General features: G+C 45.6%; 1 protein-coding gene across 1 annotated transcript in view; it reads right to left on the reverse strand.

Moving 5' to 3' along the window:
• TBP (TATA-box binding protein) overlaps positions 1–19372 on the reverse strand; it is a 519691-nt gene that overhangs the window by 115606 nt on the left and 384713 nt on the right. The window contains exon 7 of the mRNA XM_069606902.1: positions 14520–14614. Within this exon, the coding sequence (XP_069463003.1) occupies positions 14520–14614 (95 nt within the window). The remainder of the gene's footprint in view (positions 1–14519; positions 14615–19372) is intronic.

The raw sequence follows: 19372 nt of genomic DNA on the forward strand, positions 1-19372 counted from the left end.
GTCGAAATCGCTGCACCCTGCTGTAGTGGTCCGCATAGCCATCTGAAGAGCCTCTCCTGTTTTTAAGGAGCGCACCTTTTATTCACCGTCGCTGCTGCTGGCTTCATCCCTGCGTAGTGCAGACCCCTCCAGACGTCGTCCTTCTTACCGAAGCTCCAGGAACCGTGGGTATGCAGGAATCTACCAGGAACAACTGCTGTGGCACCAGCTTCTTCATTGAATAAGGTACTGTGTTCTGCTTCGAGGAGCTAGGGTGAATCCCTTTTCTCTTCATCCAAGGCTTGCCCTTGTCTTCCCTCCTTCTTATAACTTTTGCTTCCTCTGTTGACAATATCGAAGTACTCCTGGCAACGTTGAATCTCGAACTGTCCAACTGTGTGATCCTCGACAACAGGAACCGGGTTCCACTTGACACTGGCTCCGGCCTATTGACTCTTGAATTTCTGTCAACGAATGTTCTCTGATTCTGTCTGCCCTGACAAAAGTATTGCCTATAATTTTCCCGTTAACTCAGGTGCTAATTGTGTTTTGCTGCCGTAAACATTTGTGCCGCGGATACGCGTATCTTTAGTAAGACCGAACTGTCAAAAAGTGATCGCATATGTATTCCCGGTAACGTCTTTTGTTTCACAACACCGGTCTGTTAAAACATAGGGTACTTACCTTGAGTTAAACTGTACCAAGTGAATTGGTTGGTTGTAGTGTATTTTAAGTGTGGTTTTGAATTAATAGAAGTGTTGTGTTTATATATGTTGGATATTTTGTGTAATTTTGGGTCTGGTGGTAACTTCTTACTGCCAAAAAGATAGTGGTAGTTTGGTAATCACTTACCCTTGTATTTAGATTGGGTTTGGCCTCACATCATACTATTGGTGGTATGTTGTGGTGGTAAATTACTTAGTGGTGAGCATAATTTTCCCTCCCTACATTATACCCCATCATACACAAAACCTTCCTTTCTATTAGAATACCTCCTAGTGATCTATAGAGAGCCTCGGACCTATGCACAAAGGAACCAACAATTTTATGTATAGTGCCACCTACAGCCTATATCACTGATTTATTTACACCAATGAACTATACATCCGTAGGCCTCATTACTGGTTCATAGACCCCCAGTAATCTATATATTATTAGATTTCCCCAGACAACATGCACTGGGGAACACACGCAGACCTCATTACATCTGCATGAACAAATTGGCAGCTGTATTACCAAAGAACGTCAATCTTCCCCATGTCCGCATAGGCGAATCCAAAACAATGAAAACTCAGAATCATTTGTGTGTGTATATTATATTGCAAACAATTACAATGTCATGATACAGTTCTTACCATTTACCATTCAGCACTACCTGTAACCAAATGAGAAGAGAGAAACAAAACCACAGATACAGTGCACATAAAAGCTTTTCAAACTAGGCATCACATTTTATGATTCAACACATGACGAATAAAAATGTAAAAGATTTTCGTTTGCTTTGCTACTCTGGCTGCCTGCTATTTTTAGACCACATTCATCAAACGGCACACAGTGATCTCACTCAATTTCTCTGCTTACCAAAATATTTGTGTGAAATCCTCCCACACAACCTTGCTCTCCGCTCCCCTCAGGACGACAGGCTTAGTCGGCATGAACAGCTTCTGTAATCTTCAGTGTCTGGGATGCGCAGCAAGTAATTCTCAGCCAGCGCTTCGTGACCATGCACATTTGTCTTCAAAGCCCAGACACTAACTAACTCTCCCTCTGCCCTTGTTCCCCCAGCAAAGTTCTGCACCTTCCCATTTTGCCTACGTAATATAACTGCAGATACTTTGCACCAATCAAATTGAAATGCAGCATCACCCTTCCTTCAGTACAATAGGCCAGTTACACATTGAGCAACTGTATCCAATCTCATTTCCTGGTATGCAGGCTCTCTGCTTTCTGCAAACTGGAATGGACTGAAGAAAAGAAAAAAAAACTCAAGTGCACGTTTGAAAAACAAATTTCAAAATATGTATTTTCACCTCACTTTGTACATGGGACTACATTATAGTGTTAATGAGTTAGCATTAGTAATTGTTAATTAAATCAGTCAATTATATAAATAATGTTCAATAATGTAGTCCTCTATGCATGAGGGGTTCCAAAGAAGAGAAAAAAAATGATGCACTTTTACTCTCTGCAGTGTTACATTGGGCTTTGGCTGCATTATGAATTCCATACCCTGCATGCCTCCAGCCACATATTCACCTGTTATACTGGCAACATAAAATGACTATATGTGTGTGCCACATTATTGCTGGCAACCAAAAATGTTGTCATCACATTCAGTGAAGCGCTACCCACTCCAAGGCGCTACAAATACCCTAAAGCTCTATATATTGCTACATAACGAATGATTTAAAAATAAATGTACTTATATTTTTTTTACCTGAAACCTCGAGTCAGTGTTTGCTTGAGTCACAGTAATTGTGGTCCCTTTGTGTAAAATCTGCTACTGCTCATATACTCTTGAGATAATCCTGGCTGTTCCGCTACTGCTACCACTCTGACATAGTAGTACAGGCTTGTACCAAAGGTGAACTTGTATTACCACTTGTGGTCTTAATTGTGTGTAGTGGTCCCTAAGGGCACTGCACAGGATTCTGCCTAACACTGGTGTTAGAGGTGGGATTTGGAAGTAGAGTGATTACACTTAGAGTGCTGCTGTTGCTTGGGTTCAACTAACCACAAGGCTAAACACCACTAATTCTATTTAACTGAGAAATCATGTCAAATATGGAAAGCTACACTGAAGAGGGTCTCTTAAACTACACTGCTGAGGTTTTGAGAACCATGTGTAGGGAGAGGAGTCTCTCTGGTAAAGAAAATAAATCTGAACTGATTGCAAAGTTAATGGGAAAACAAAGTCTGGAGAGTGGGTCAGAAGGGCCTACCTCTCCAGCAAATGTGGATACTGATGTTTCTGATTCTGAGAGTGTTGATTTAGAAGACTTAGATGAGTCCTTGTTAGGAAACCCTACAACTCCTTTGCCTGCTCAGAAAGCACAACCTCTGTCCACAGGGACCCCCACAGGTCCTACACTTACTCCTGAGTTTATTGCACTTGAGAAAATGAGACTACAATTGGAAGTGAAACATATTGATGCACAAACTGCCATGAAACATCAAGAGTTAAGGCTCTGAGAAATGGAGTTGAATCATGAACTAGAAATGAAGAAATTGTCTTTAGAAAATGCTTCTCTCCCAGAGTCTTCTAGGTCTTCCAGCCCTAAGAGACCCTGTATGCCAAAGGAAATGATTGGTATGTATGAGACTAAACTTGATGTTTTGGATTGGTTAGTAATGTTTGAGTACAATCATGGGATTCAAGGTATCTCGGGGAATCAGCTGATTCCCTGGCTTTTCTCTAGGCTTCCCCCTGTTGCAAGTGATGCTGTAATGGAGTTGGGGGAGGAGGATAAACAGGATTATGAGTGTGTGAAGCTAGCATTAATAGCTAGATTTGGGAAAACCCCTTCCCAGTATCTTAAGAGGTTTAGAACCCTCAAAAAGCATGATGGTACCCCTTGGGCTACCTGGGTGTGTGAATGTTTGAAAAACCTAGATGGTTGGGTTAAGGGTTACAAAGTGAACACTTATGAAGGTTTGAGGAATCTTGGAATGTTGAAGTCTATTTTTGATGTCTGCTCTCCTGAGCTTAGACAACACTTGGCCGATTCAAAGGAGATATATCCTAAGAAGTTAGCTAAGGCTGCTGACTTGTGGGTTGCCAACAGGGCTACTCACAAGGATTCTGGGGCAACTCAGAAAAAGGATGAGGAAAAGGAGTCAAAGAAAGACAACAAAGAGAATTCCAATAATTCCAATCCAAAAGAGGGCCTCAAACATAACCAGGGTAAGCCACAAGGGAAACCGAATCAGGCTAATGTACCATCCGGTCCCAAACCAGATGGAGGTCAGAACAAGCCCCCATTCCAGAGAGCATTTGGGAAATGCTTTGTTTGTGGGTTAACTGACCATGTGAAAGTGGATCCCGGATGTAAGGGGTCCACACTGTTTCCTTAGCCTTCTCCCAGGTGGATGAAGTACCTATAGCCAGTGGAAACTTTCAGTTACTAGCTGATAAGCCCATGAGAGTCTCAGCTAGTGTTTCTTTAGTGTCCTTGGGTCTTTGGGAACAACAGAACTTAGATGTCTATAACTCAATCCCAGATAATACTAAAGAGTATTACAAAGATAGTGTTCTTGTGAATGGTCAGGAAACCCCTGCCATCAGAGACACTGGAGCCAGCATAACTGTGGTGGATGAATGTTTGTTCAAGGTGGAGGATGTTGTTAAGGCACCCAAACAAGTTAGCTGGAGGTCCTGTGCAAATGGTTCCCCAGTTACCAGCTCTCATCCAGTGTAATGACATGACTGCCAGAATACCTGTAAGTGTGCAAAATAACGTACCTGGGAGGGTACTGCTGGGTAATGACCTTAAAACTCTTGGAGTTGTGTCTAGTACCCCCAGGCCCCCAGCAGAATGAAGCAGGAGCTCGAAAGGTCTGCAAGGGAGAGAACCTTGAGAGGCTCTCCTGGGGACATGATTGAGGAAACTATCACCCCAAGTCCACAGGACTTACTGCTATTGCAGGTCAGAAAGAGACAAATGGGAAACCCAAGTCTGCCAGCAAGAAACCAGCAAGCACTCCTGTGCCCAGAAGGACATCTCCGAGACTGTCCAAAGTCACATCTGTGACTCCTCCAGCAGCTGAGGCTGTGTGTGAGGTTCAACCCTGTATGGTTCAGCTAGATACTGAGGAATCAGATCTAGAAGAAGATCTTACTCTGGTAGGAGATCTTGACCCTGTTGACCATCCTGAGCTGCAGTCTTTACTGGCAGAACGTGGGCCCAACAGGGCAGATTTCAGCAAAGGACAAAGAGAGTGTCCTACCTTGAAGGTCTTCGCCTACAGGCAGTTTCTCAGCTCAATGGGACTGAGCCTGGGAAGTATAGGTTGCACTGGTAAAATGGCCTCTTCTACAGTGGACCGACTGAGTCACCCCCTGGAGACTGCAAAAAACTTGTAGTGCCTCTAGTGAACAGACTCCAGTTTCTGCAGTTAGCCCACGAGATACCTCTGGCTGGTCACTTAAGTTTTAAGAAGACCAAGGAAAGGCTCTCTCTTTACTTCTACTGGCCTAAGATGGGTTCAGAAGTAGACAAATTCTGCAGGAGCTGCAACACTTGCCAAATCTCTGGCAAGAGTGGAGCCAAGAATGTGGCACCCTTGGTGCCTTTCCCAGTGGTGGGAGTTCCTTTTGAGAGGGTTGGGATTGACATTGTTTGTCCTCTTGACCCTCCCACATCTTCAGGCAACAGGTTTATCCTGGTTGTAGTGGATCATGCCACTAGGTATCCTGAGGCAATACCTATGAGGTCTGCTACGGCTCCGGCTGTGGCTAAGGCCCTACTTGGTATTTTTACCAGAGTAGGTTTTCCTAAAGGAGGTGATATCTGACAGGGGATCAAATATTATGTCCCACTACATGCAGGCCATGTGGAAAACCTGTGGAGTCACCTACAAGTTCACAACTGCCTACCATCCCCAAACCAATGGGTTGGTGGAGAGGTTTAACAGAACTATGAAGAGCATGATAGGTGCTTTAGAAGAACCCCTTAAAAGAAAGTAGGACCTCCCACTGCCATGCCTTCTATTTGCATATAGAGAAGTCCCTCAGGAGGGAGTAGGTTACAGTCCCTTCAAACTTCACTATGGCCATCCAGTCAGCGGTCCATTGGCCCTGATTAAGGAGGGGTTGGAGAGTGCTCCTTCCCCCAAGTCAGTTAGAGTGACTGACTATGTGATAGGTCTCCAGAGGAGAATGTCACACATGATGGCAGAGGCAAGTGATAACTTGAAGGCTGGTCAAGCGCACTGGTCAAACATTGGCATGACCAGAAGGCTAACATGGCTGAGTTTACAAAAGACCAGCTTGTTCTTGTTATGGTCCCCACAAAGCAGAGGGCCTTACAGGACAAATGGATAGGACCCTTCAAAGTTGTGGATAAACTTGGAGAGGTGAACTATCTGGTGGATTAAGCAATCCGAAGGAGGCTCCCAGAGTCTTTCACACCAACCGTTTGAAGGCTTATGTCTCTAGACCTGACATAGGAGCTTTGCTTCTAGCTTCAGCTCAGGAGGAGGAGGAGAGTGAACCTCTGCCTGACCTCCGAGGCTTACCTTTAGATGAGCAAGTGGAAGGAGTTAATCTCTCTTCCAGTCTCACAGCTGACCAGCAGGATGAGTGCAAATTACTGTTAAATCAGTTTGCCTGCCTGTTCTCACTTTCACCAGGCTTGACCCCTTGGGGCCAGCATGATATACTCACTGGTGACTGTTTGCCTGTCAAAAGCAGGGGGTACAGAGTGTCAGACAATGTAAGAACCCACATAAGGAATCAGGTCAACAAGATGCTTGATCTCTGGGTTATAGAGCCCTCTACTAGCCCATGGTCTAGCCCAGTTGTGATTGTACCAAAGGCAGGATCCAAGGAGTTGAGATTCTGCGTGGACTACAGAGCTCTAAATGCAGTCACAAAGACCGATGCCCATCCTTTGCCTAGGACATATGAGCTGGTGGACACACCTGGTGCAGCCAAGTACCTCAGCACATTTGACCTAACATCAGGCTATTGGCAAATAGCCCTGACAGACCATGCCAAGGAGAAAACTGCATTCTCCACCCCAGTTGGCCTTTACCAATTCAAGGTAATGCCTTTTGGACTAAAGAATGCACCTGCTACATTTCAGAGGATGGTCAATCAAGTTCTGAATGGGATGGGGGACTTCTGCATGGCATACTTGGATGACATTGCAGTGTTCAGCCCTACATGGAAAGAACATATTGAACACCTAGGATATGTATTGCAGGCTCTGGAACAGGGCCATCTGACTATAAAGGCAAGCAAATGTAAAATTGGTCAGAGTACAGTGGTCTAATCTAGTGAGTCCCCCAGCAGCTTTGCTGGATTTCTGGAGTTTGTTTTTTTTCTCCTGCCAAGAGTGAGACTCTTTTTCTCCCACTCTTGGACATGATTTGTGGTGTTCCTTTGACTGTTAATGTGTTTTATGGGCTATGGGGTCCTTTACTCCATAGGGTCTCATGTGTTTTTACTATGTGTGTTACACAGCACCCTCCGTGCAGTGACACAGGGGTGTCATAGTGACACCCCACCATAGACTCCATACCCTGGGACTGACTACTGTCTCCCAGGGCATGCAAAGTCACCATTGGCTTTACTAGTCCCAAATTATTAACAGAAACCGGTACAAACCATCATATTGTGGACGTACTGGTCGGGGCAATTCGATTGCCCCGGGGTCTGTTAGTCGAGTGGGCACATCTCCGTCCCCCCTGATCGAGTTTTGGTTGGTGGCAGTGGATACTACTTTTTATATTCGCCCGCTAATATATCCTATGGGATTTTCCCATTGTTCGAGGCTACCAACTTTAATTATTTAATTCTCATAGCCTCGAACATACCGCCGGTTTATTTATTTAATATTAATTCATCGGTTGGTAGTTTTTGCCAGGACTCGATTCTAAAATGGCGTTTGTGTCCTCTTCTGTGACTCCAACCCAAGTCGAGCTCTTTGTTCCACTTTTGGTGGGCTTCTCCACAGAAGCCTCCAAAAGTGGTGCCACTCTGTCTGGGTACCACAGGGGGTGTGGGAGGGGGTTTAGGCACCCTGGACTGAGTTACCTTGGTAACTCAAGTCGCACTCTTGTGTGATTGGCCCAAGTGGTGAGCCGGCCGGCTCACCACTTAGCATGTTTGATTGACAGCTAGGCTGAGTGAATGGGGGGGTGCTGCACAAAAGCAGGGCTTTGGGGACTGGAACTTCAGAAGTCGTCACAGGACCTGAGAATCCGATGAGGGAGAAGCTGAGCCGACCTGCCACGACGAAACCACCGGTGGAGCTCTGCGGAACCGACTCACCACTTCCTGACGACAGAGAAGATCTCCCGGCTGGAGAGGTTTCTTCCCCCGACTGGTGGGCACAACCAGTTTACCTTCTTTTCCTCGCATCCCAGGACGTCTTGTGGTCGAATTGCCCGTGCCAAGCACCCCGGCAACCGGATAGCCACTTACCACTGGACCGCGAATAAAAGGACCGCTCCTTTTACCCGAGAACTCCGCGGCTGGTTTCTTCCCTGGCAGTGCAACGGACTCCTGTCTTCCTCCCCGACGAGATCCTCTCTTCCCCTAGACGAAGCACTGACTTGCATCCGCTGCCAGGAACAACTGCCCCCGCTGGAGTATTCTCACCACTTTAAGGTACCGTGTCCGCCAGGCCTCCCTTTCTAAAGATTGCTACAAGGTAATAATAATCCCTTAACTTTCTGGACTGGGCTGGCCGCCTTGACCATCTAACTGGTCCCTTTCTTTTGGTCCAACACTTTCTGAACCTTTGAGACTTTGGTGCACTTCAACCGTGTGACCTTGGACACATTTCGTTCTGATCCTCTTAAAGTGGATCCGGCCTTCTGAACTCTAACTTCACGGTTTTACTTTGCCTTCCTCTCTTGTTGTGTTCTTGTGAAAGTGTTGGGATCTGTTTCAAATGATACTCTGCTTTTCTCTCCCTTTTAAAACGAATTATGAGAGTGCCATCTGCGTTAAGCGCTCACCGCTGTCTGAAAATAAGTGGGGCTTTACTCAAGACTTGTCTAATATTCTTCTACGGGAGTGTATATCTTTTAGTGACCGTGTTTTTGAACTGCTTAACATTAGTGCCTGTGTGTTTTTCTAGATGTGGTTTTAAATAAATAATTATATCTTTTACACCAAGCTCTGGTCAGCGTTTACTTGTTCTACTGTGTTCTTTTGACCTGTTGTGAATGCTCTGTATACTGCCTAACTCTTCTTGAGGGAAGTCTGACTGCTCAGCCACAGCTACCAAGTGAATCTGTGTGGTACAGACTGCTACCAAGTGGGTTTACTGCCAAACACCTGTAGTCTTAAATCTTTTGCAGTGGTCCCAGAGGGAACTGCACAGGTTTCTGCCTAACATAAGACCATTGCCTAGCAAAGTACAATCTGTACAAAACTGGGCCACGCCTACTACTCAAACCCAAGTGAGAGCATTCTTAGGTCTCGCTGGGTATTACAGGAACTTCATAGAGAACTATGGGACCACAGCTTCTCCCTTGAATGTCATCTCCTCTCCCAAATTCCCAAAAAGGTCAGGTGGAATGAGGAGTGCAATCAAGCCTTTGAAGGTCTGAAGAAAGCCCTTTGTCAAGCTCCAGTCCTAAGAGCTCCTGACTATCACCAACCCTTCATTGTACAAACTGATGCTTCTAATGTAGGTATAGGTGCAGTCCTTAGTCAATTGGATGAGAAAGGTAGGGAACACCCCATTTGTTTCATCAGCAGGAAGTTAAAGGATCCTGAGACAAGGTGGGCAACAATAGAACGTGAATGTTTTGCTATTGTGTGGTCACTGAAGAGGTTTAGACCATACTTGTATGGATCTACCTTCATTATTCAGACTGACCACCAACCCTTGAGATGGCTGATGCAAATGAAAGAGGAAAACCCAAAGTTACTCAGATGGTCAATCTGCCTGCAAGGATTTGATTTTTCCATTGAGCACAGAGCAGGAAGTCACCACCAAAATGCTGATGGTCTCTCTAGGATATTTATAACCGACTAGAGGTATGAGAACCATCCAGGAGTGGATTAAATCCTCCTGTCCCTTAGTCTGGGGGAGGGGGGCGAGTGTTAGGGAGAATTCTCATTCAATGGCTAATTTCCCTTACCTAGCGAGTCTCCCAGCAGCTTTGCTGGATTTCTGGAGTTTATTTTTTCCACTTGGTAAGAGTGTGAGCTTTTCCTCACTTTTACCCATGTTTTGCCATGTGTATTTCATCTGCTTTTGTGATTGTGGGCTCTGGAGTACACCACTTCAGTAGCTCCCTCCTTTTGTGTGTTACACAGCACCTTCAGTGCAGTGACACAGGGTTGTCTTTTAGACTTCCCACCAACTCCATTTCTGGGGCCGACTACTGTCCTTCAGAAAAGGGTAAAGTTGCCATTAACTTTACATAGTCATTTAACCACAGATCCAGTACTCCCCATTTTACATGGAGTACTGGAAAGGGTTAATTCTTAGCCCTTGTTATCTGTACCTCCTAGAGCCTGGTTTTGCTCTTTTAACATTTAGACTTGGCTGGTGGCAGTGGTATCTACCCTAACTTTTCTACCGCGTTTATACTATATAAATGTGGTACTGTTTTAGGCTATTATATTAGCCTCCAACATAAACCCGCTTGACCAAATACTTTTTCTTTTGGCTCCGGTCGGGTTTATTCACCATTTCTTTTTGTTAAAGTCCTTCTTGTATTTTACTTTGCGCGGCAAACCAGGTTTGCCTTCTTTGTTCACTGTCTTTTGGCGGGCTTTTGCCAAGAAGCCCTCCTCTAGGCGCCTGGGTGTCTAGGTGGGCTGAATGTGAGGGAGGGGTGTAGTCACCCCCTGCACAGGGTATCCTAGGAAACCCAAGTCACACTTTGCCATGATTGACTTAAGTGGTTGTCCGGGCTGGACAACCCCCCTGCTGCGTGATTGACAGCCAGGCTGTGTGAATGGGGGATTTTCGCATAAAAGGCAGGACTCTTGGGCTGAAAGTCAGCGTCGCCACTGGAACTACAAGGAACCGAAGAGAAGCGGAGAAGAAGATGGTTTCTGCAACTATCCCGTCCCGGTAAAGCCCTGCTGCAGTCCTGAGCTATCTGCCCTTCGACGACCAGAGAAGATCCAGTCTGGAGTCTTCTTCCCTTGAGCCTGGTGGGGTCAACCAGCTCATCTTCCACAGCCAGAGGATCCTCTTGGTCGAAATCGCTGCACCCTGCTGTAGTGGTCCGGATAGCCATCTGAAGAGCCTCTCCTGTTTTTAAGGAGGCGCACTTTTTATTCACCGTCGCTGCTGCTGGCTTCATCCCTGCGTAATGCAGACACCTCCAGACGTCGTCCTTCTTACCGAAGCTCCAGGAACCGTGGGTCTGCAGGAATCTACCAGGAACAACTGCTGTGGCACCAGCTTCTTCCTTGAATAAGGTAGTGTTCCGCTTCGAGGAGCTAGGGTGAATCCCTTTTCTCTTCATCCAAGGCTTGCCCTGGTCTTCCCTCCTTCTTATAACTTTTGCTTCCTCTGTTGACAATATCTAAGTACTCCTGGCAACTTTGAATCTCGAACTGTCCGACTGTGTGATCCTCGACAACAGGAACCCGGTTCCACTTGACACTGGCTCCGGCCTATTGACTCTTGAATTTCTGTCAACGAATGTTCTCTGATTCTGTCTGCCCTGACAAAAGTATTGCCTATGATTTTTGCCCCCAACTCTCTCTGGTTAACTCAGGTGCTAAGTGTGTTTTTGCCCGGGTAACATTTCTGCCGAGGATACGCGTATCTTTAGTAAGACCGAACTGCCAAAAAGTGATTGCATATGTATTCCCGATAACGTCTTTTGTTTCACAACACCGGTCCGTTAAAACATAGGGTACTTAACTTGAGTTATACTGTACCAAGTGAATTGGTTGGTTGTAGTGTATTATAAATGTGGTTTTGAATTAATAGAAGTGTTGTGTTTATAACGAATGGTTTAAAAATAAATGTACTTCTATTTTTTTTACCTGAAACCTTGAGTCAGTGTTTGCTCGATTCACAGTAATTGTGGTCCCTTTGTGTAATCTCTGCTACTGCTCATATACTCTTGAGATAAGCCTGGCTGCTCTGCTACTGCTACCACTTTAACATAGTAGTACAGGCTTGTACCAAAGGTGAACTTTTATTACCACTTGTGGTCTTAATTGTGTGTAGTGGTCCCTAAGGGCACTGCACAGGATTCTGCCTAACAACCCTGCCAAAGACAAAACGAACAAAAGGACCAAACCTGGTTTGGCACGCAGAGTAAATCTCAAGAAGGACCTTTCCAACAGGAAATGGCGAAAAAAGAAGACCGGGGCAATTTTGACAAAATGGGCACCCATGGGTGCTTTAGTGTAGCTGCAATTGCAGTCCGCGGTAAAACACACAATGGTAGGAAAAAGTAAACCACTGCCACCAGTCAATTATAGAAAGGGCAACATAAAAATGTTACATGAAAAACTAGACAAAGGGGATACTAAGTTACCCCTCCAGCACCCTATGGTAAAATAGTGTGTGCTGGGTCTAGAAAGTTGCAAATGTAAGTAAAGTCAATTTCACTTCACTGCTCTTGGAAACAGTAGTTTATCCAAGAGAAGGTATTTAAACCTTTGGAAAATCTGAAAGACTTCCCAGTGCCACTGCACTGAAGGTGCTGTGTGTCACAATGTAAAAAGATGATGCCTATGGAGTTTGTCAGACTCCAAAACCAAAAGGAATCCAAAGCAAGCCAAAACACCTGGGTGAAAGAGAAAAAGGGCTCCCTCACTCCAAGGTTAAAATTAAAAAGTCCCAAAGTCCAGCAAAAGAGCTGGGTGTCTCTAAGGGGGGAGGAATTAAACACTAAAAATGAATATTCTCCCTAACAGAGGTCAACCAGTCCAGAGCCTGGTCCAAGATTCCAAGGGTATCACAGAGCCGATTTATCAGGGTGGCATGATTGACCGTATCAGAGGAAAGGTCAAGACGGATGAGAACGGTAGGAGAGCTGAATAGAGATTAGACGGCAAGTCTTCACAGGTGTTCAGAAGAGCAGTTTTCATGCCTCTGTCAGCTCTGAAACCAGACTACTGGTCTTGGAGACAACCAACAGATTCAGTGTTGTGAATAAGCAGGGAGATGGCCAGCTTCTCCAAGAGTTTGCCCAGGAAGGGGGGCAATGGACATAGGGTGGTAGTTTGCCAGACAGGAAGGGTCGCAGAAGGCTTTTTGAGGGGAGGGTGCACAAGGAAGTGCTTGAGGAGTGAGGGGAAGGATCCAGTGCCAAAGGAGTGATTGCAGAAATCAACCAAGGCTGAAGCAAGAGAGACAATACTGTCCTTAATAGTTCTGGAGGACCAGGGGAGCACCTGTTTGGATGAGACTTTCATAGAGTGGACTTGTCTAGAAACCTTGTCAGGTGTTGTGGGAGAAAAAGAGTAGGCGGTGGGGCAAAGGGAGGCCTGAGAGCAGGCGGGGGAGAATGGCGTGGAGTAGAGGAGAGTGAGGACAAGATTTCCTGAGTTTTAGAAACTAAGTGTGAGGCCGGAGAAGTGCAGAGGGCCAGGGAAGGCAGTGGAGACGGCAGTAGGGTTGGCGGTTCCTTGCAGATTGTGAAAAGTTCCGCTGTGTTGTTAGTGGCCGCAGAGATGCAGGCTTGGATATAGGCCCACTTCTTCGAGCAGATGGACTCTGTATAGACTTTGGAGCAGGTGGCATGCCAGTTTGTCAGAGGATATGCTCGAAGTCCGCCACTTCCGCTTAGCTGTTACTGAGATTCTCTACTGAAATAATTTACTGAATAGAGAATACCATTTGCATCTGTGAGGAACATCCTGAAGAAGGGAAAATTAGAAGGCCCAAGGTTGCAAAAACGGAGCCATGGGAACAAATTGCGTGAAATCATTCAAATGTGGCTGAAATCTTCTAACCAAATGTGATAGGATAATGTAATATTTGTACACAAGAGTCAAGACATAACAGCTCAACTTCAATGGGTAGTACATATCAGGGAATTTAAACGGTGCCATCAAGAAACACAGGAGGATTATTACATGCAGGTGTGCACAATCATAATGTAAGGTCAGCAGACAATGAGGGCACTGGATAAAATATGCCATGAAGAGACATAACATGAATGTGATATTCCAAACGGTGTGCAACGAAGATACAGTAACGTCATAAAGCATGATTGGTAGGAAACTAGGAAGTGTTCAGAAGAAGGTGTAGGATATTTGAGTAATTAAAATGCAATTTCCATAGATTAAGATTAGCAGACAATGGGGATAGAATCTGAAGTAGTAGGACTAACAGACTCCAAGTGGATTACACAATAGAATTAATAATTAGAAGACTATGGAGATTATAGTATACACTTAAGTGGGAAGAGCCTCAAGAACAGGTCCCTAAAAATTGTAATACCTAATTTACAGTTCCAGTTAAATGCGAAATTCAGACTATAATGCAGATGAGCACCCAACACATTGTCAGTGAGGGGAAAAAGAATAAAACTACTGCAGTAAGCAGAAAACTACAAGTCCCAACTTTCGCAAATGTATAAAATCATTTTACTGATTTTCAAAAACATTGTATATGAATGGATAATTTTGCAAGTTTGTATCCCACAAAAAGTATTGCTGTTTAATACATTTCTAGATTCAAAACAATGCAATTTTCAGATACATGGAAACATGGTGGGTACAATTACAAGACGCATTCTTCATCAAAATTGGCCATTATTGTATTTCTTTTGATGAAACAGTGACACACATTTAGAGACCAATAAATGAAGGCATGCAAGAACAAAATAAAATGAATGCATTGCTGGTATAGATTAAATGTCCACAAACTTACCAGTTAAAACAACTTTTCCAGAAACAAAAATAAGTAGGACAATCCTGGGTTTGATCATTCTGTAGATTAATCCAGGAAACAACTCTGGTTCGTAACTACAAAGAACAAAAACACTGTCATTCAAATATATCGAAATGATTTTGCATATGTTCAAGGAAGAGTACAAACTTGAGAAACTATCGGGATGCAAAACTATGCACACACTTAGTTTTTTTAAAAGAGCATTGGGCCTGAATCTACCTTATTTTGACCAAAAAGCTGCATTAATAAGTGCCATCCCTATACCTTTATTTCCTGCTTTGTTGAGAATTACAGTTTTTAGCAAAACAAATGTTCATGACCCATTTAATTAAAAAAACTTTTGAAACAAATTGCCATTCTTAGGTTGGGATTCATAATTATAAATCGTTTTTTTATAACGCGCTTAATAATGGAGAGGTTTTCTAAGTGCCGACCCGGGATTTGAACCTGTGTTGCTCTGCATAGTCTTGCTTCCAAGACGACTGCGTTGCCACTGAGCTAGCCCATAACAAGTATTATTCCCTCAATACATATTTAATTGTTATGCCGGTCCGAAAGCACAGCGAGTAGAGCGCTTGCTTTTACGCCTGTGCAGAGCCTGCTGACGCAGGTTCGACTCCCGCGAGGGCCAAACTCGGCCTTTCCTCCTTCCGAGATGAGCACCACACACCGTGGGTAATAAGCAGCTCTCAGATGCCTCAGGGTTCGCAGCGCTATATAAATGCTAAATGATCATTATTATTACATAGCTCTTAAAAATGGCAAATTAGTTTATATGAAAACAAATCTATCCTGAAAGGGAAATGAGGCTTAAAAACTGCTTTAAATCGTAAAAGGAAAAACAGCAGAGCTAGTTCGCGTTTGAGCAAAAAAACGTTGACCTAGCCCATGAGAAGTAGACCAGTAAAGCAGTCTTCTGAATATGCAACATGGGGTAACAACCTGCTCAAGACAGCCCCAATTAAAACCCCACATACCAGACTCAATCACCATATGCAACAGAAAGAGAAACATATTGTAAAAGCCTTTCAGGAAGTCCCTAGCAGCAAAGCAAGAAACCTCTCCTAGCAAGATTGAGCACCTTGGGAAATAAGACAATGAGTGCCTTCAGAAACGTGACAAATTCACATAGTGTGAACCTCAGATCAAGGATACCCACCCTCTGTGGGCAAGTCTACCTGCAGGAGTTATATTGCAAGTTATATTACTCAGGGGTCCCTCCTAGTGTCTGGGGTCAGCCTGTCTCTAATATTAGAGTTTGGTGCCGTGACACAGTAAGAAATGTATCCTACCCACCATTTGACAGGCTGGTAAACTAAGTCATGGCCTACTTGCCTTTCATTCTGAGTTTTTACTCGGACTTGCATCGCCAATAGAATGGGGACATGTATAAATACCCCTCTTCTGGAGCGCAGCGACCGAGCGCTCACCGAGGCCCCACCAAAGTCCTGCTTGTCTGCGCTTGTCCTTGCAAGGACAGAGCTATGGGACTCTGCTGTAAGTATTGGGGTTATGCACCATGACATTCTTCTGGGTCTTGCTCCCAAGAGCACTATTCTCCCTGCTGGAATGACTTAGTCACACTGTAATTTTTTAAATTTTTTTAACTGTTTTTATTGGCATTTTAGAAAACAGAAAAACATAAACAGCACTTGTATGCTAGCATTTCCCATACCCCCGTCCAACCCCTCGGTACATGTTATTACTTCACCATAGTACAGTTTACTTATTACTTTACGTACCCACGAAATGTTCATTGGCACTCCACTGTGCTCCTCTGCAATGCTTTCGTTTCGGGTATAGGTATTGGCAGCTCCCAGGTCTAGACTCTAGTTTTAGTTCTTGCGACTAATATAGTACGTATCAAGGAGTGGACTGTTCTGCCATGTCATCATTAGTTTGTTTGATCAGAAATTATACATAAGGGTCCCACATGCGACGGTCACCTTGTTGGTTGCGAGACACAGAGCCCCAACCACTCTCCATATCATTACAGTACATGATATCCTCTCTCCACTGGGCTATCCCCGGGCTTTGCTTCCCTCCCCAAAGCATCGCAACCCTTCTCTTTGCTAGAATCAGGAGCAGAAGGACCAGTTTCCGAGCATGCTTGAGATTTGGTTTGGTGTAACCCAGCAAAGCCATCAGAGGATCCGGTTCTACATCCTGTCCCGCGACTCCCCTGATCATCTCAAATACCTGTTCCCAAAAGTACTGCAATTTCGGACAGCCCCATGCCATATGAAGGAAATCCAAGAAGAGGTGCCGCCACATCTGCTGTATCTGCCCGAGGTGTCTGGGAAGGGAGTAGTTTCTTACCTGTAACTCCATTTCTCCAACGATGGTATCTTTCAAGGATTCACATGTTGTGAACATTCCCTGTCGTCAGGCTGGAAAACCTTGGTCACTTTTTAGCGTTTTCCTATGGAAAACTTCGACACTTCAGTGTCCTATCAACGTCCTTTTTGGGTGCTTTAGGCCCCACCAATTGGATGTATGGTATAAATATCCCCGCCCCTGCGGCTTCCCTTCAGATTTTAACCTCCAAAGTAGAGGAAACCCGAACCAGATTTGCCTGCAGGGGCGGCTCACGGGCGCATGTGAATCCATGAAAGACACCAACGCTGGAGAAATGGAATTACAGGTAAGAAACTACTCCCTTCTCCAGCATTAGATCTTTCATGGATTCACATGGTGTGAATAGATTACATAGCAGTACAACAATTGTGTGGCGGAGTGGAACAGGCAAACCAATAACACTTAATCAAATACATGAGACAACAAACCAATCAAGTGAAAAAGTCCAAAATAAACACCCGAAGCTGCGGGTCTTACCTTATTGGAACAGGCGTTGTAGGACCGCACTCCCCACATGCACATCATACACATGCTGCTACCCCAGACAGTAATGCCGGGTGAAGGTATGCAGCACCGCCAAATCTCCACCAGCGGAATCCCAGACCATAACGCCGCTGACGAAGCTGTGGATCTCGTCGAGTGAGCCTTTGGAACCCTCCTCAAAGGCTTCCCAGCTTTCGAGTGGCACAACGAGATCGTAGAGGAAACCCAATGTGACAGTCCTTGTTTGGAGATAGCCGGTCCCTTGTTGGACGGACCAAAAGCCACACACAGCTGCTTCGAACTCCTGAAGTCCTGAGTGCGATTCTAATAAAACTTTAAAGCCCTCTTAACGTCCAGAGAATGCAGGGCTCTTTCTGCAGGCGTGGATGCAGTAGCAAAAAACGAGGGCAAAGAAAAAATGTTTGTGAAATGCCGTCGCCACTTTAGGGATAAAATGCGGGTTAGTGGCCAGAATACCCCTGTCCTTCAGAAAGAAATCTCAAGTATGGAGGGTCGATGACCAGTGCCTGATATCCGCCTGGCTGAAGTAATTGCCACCAGAAAAGACACCTTCCATGATAGAAACTTTAACGGAGTCGTCAAAAGGCGTTTTAATCAAAACCGAAAGAACCACATTAAGGATCCACACCGGTGCAAACTTCTTCATAGGAGGAAAAAGTTCAAAACAAGCCTTTAAAAAAATGCTTCACTAACCAATCACTGAACAGAGGAGCAGCATGTTGCTTCCTAGTGAACCTGGATATCGCCGCCAAATGTACCTTCATGGATGACAATGCCAGGCCCCCTTCCGCCCAATGCAATAGGTACGGGAAACCTGTGCCGGAGGGTCAACTCCAGGATGGGCCTTACACCATTCGCAAAACCTTTTCCATTTACGTCCGTAGGAGATATTGGTAGACGTGCCCTTGCTGCCTCCAAAATCCGCCGACAGTCCCGGGAAATACCTAAATGTCTGAACTCGGAGTGATCAGGAGCAAAGCCGTCAAGCTGAGAGATCCCGGATCGTGATGCCACACCTTGCCCTCGTCCTGAGACAGGAGATCCGGAGCTGCCCCCAACCGGATCGGCTCTCCCATCGACATATGAAGGAGATCGGAGAACCACGCCTGTCTGGGCCAGAACGGGGCCACCAGAATCACATGGCATTGGTATCTCCGGATCCACTGGAGGGTCCGCCGAATGACCGGAAACGGGGGAAATGCATATGCGAACCAGCCCGTCCACGGGAACGAAAACACATCGCCCTGAGACTCTGGCTGAGCCCCCATGCTGGCGAACTCCCGATACTGCTTGTTTTCTACAGTTGCGAACAGATCCAACAGAGGATGTCCCCATCGCCGGAAGATCATGGACACCTGCTGCCCGTTCAGCCTCCACTCGTGCAGCTGGCCGGCATCCCTGCAGAGTGCGAGTGCCTGAACCTTCAACACCCCCAGTAGATGATAGGCCACAATGCTGATCTCCCAGGCCAGAGCCCAATGCCAAACGTCCTGCGCCTCCTTTGACAGGACCCTGGAATGTGTGCCCCCGTTTGCGTAGATAAAACATTGTGGTGGTATTGTCCGTCAAAACCCTCACAGCCGATCTGCGTATGCGCGGCAGAAAAGACTTGAGGGCCCAGTGCACCGCTCTCAACTCGAGCACATTGATGTGGAACAGAGACTCCTCCCGAGACCACAGGCCCTGCACCTGTGACCCGTCGAGATGGGCCCCCCCCCCATCCTGTCTGAGAGGCGTCTGCCACAATCATAAACCGGAAACTCTGGCTCCAGCAACGGCATGCCCCGCACCACATTGGCCGTGCATGTCCACCAGCGAAAAAAGCGTCTACCAGACTTCTGTTGACCACCAACTTGTCAGACTATGACCCGCGACACTGTGCCCATCGGTCCACTAGGAACTCTTGCACCGGCCTAATGAAGAGACGACAATTCGGCATAAGCGGGATACACAAAGCCATGGCCCCCAAC

This window comes from Ambystoma mexicanum, chromosome 4p (assembly GCF_040938575.1).
Source record: "Ambystoma mexicanum isolate Mex_15411 chromosome 4p, UKY_AmexF1_1, whole genome shotgun sequence".
NCBI classification, from domain to species: Eukaryota; Metazoa; Chordata; class Amphibia; order Caudata; family Ambystomatidae; genus Ambystoma; species Ambystoma mexicanum.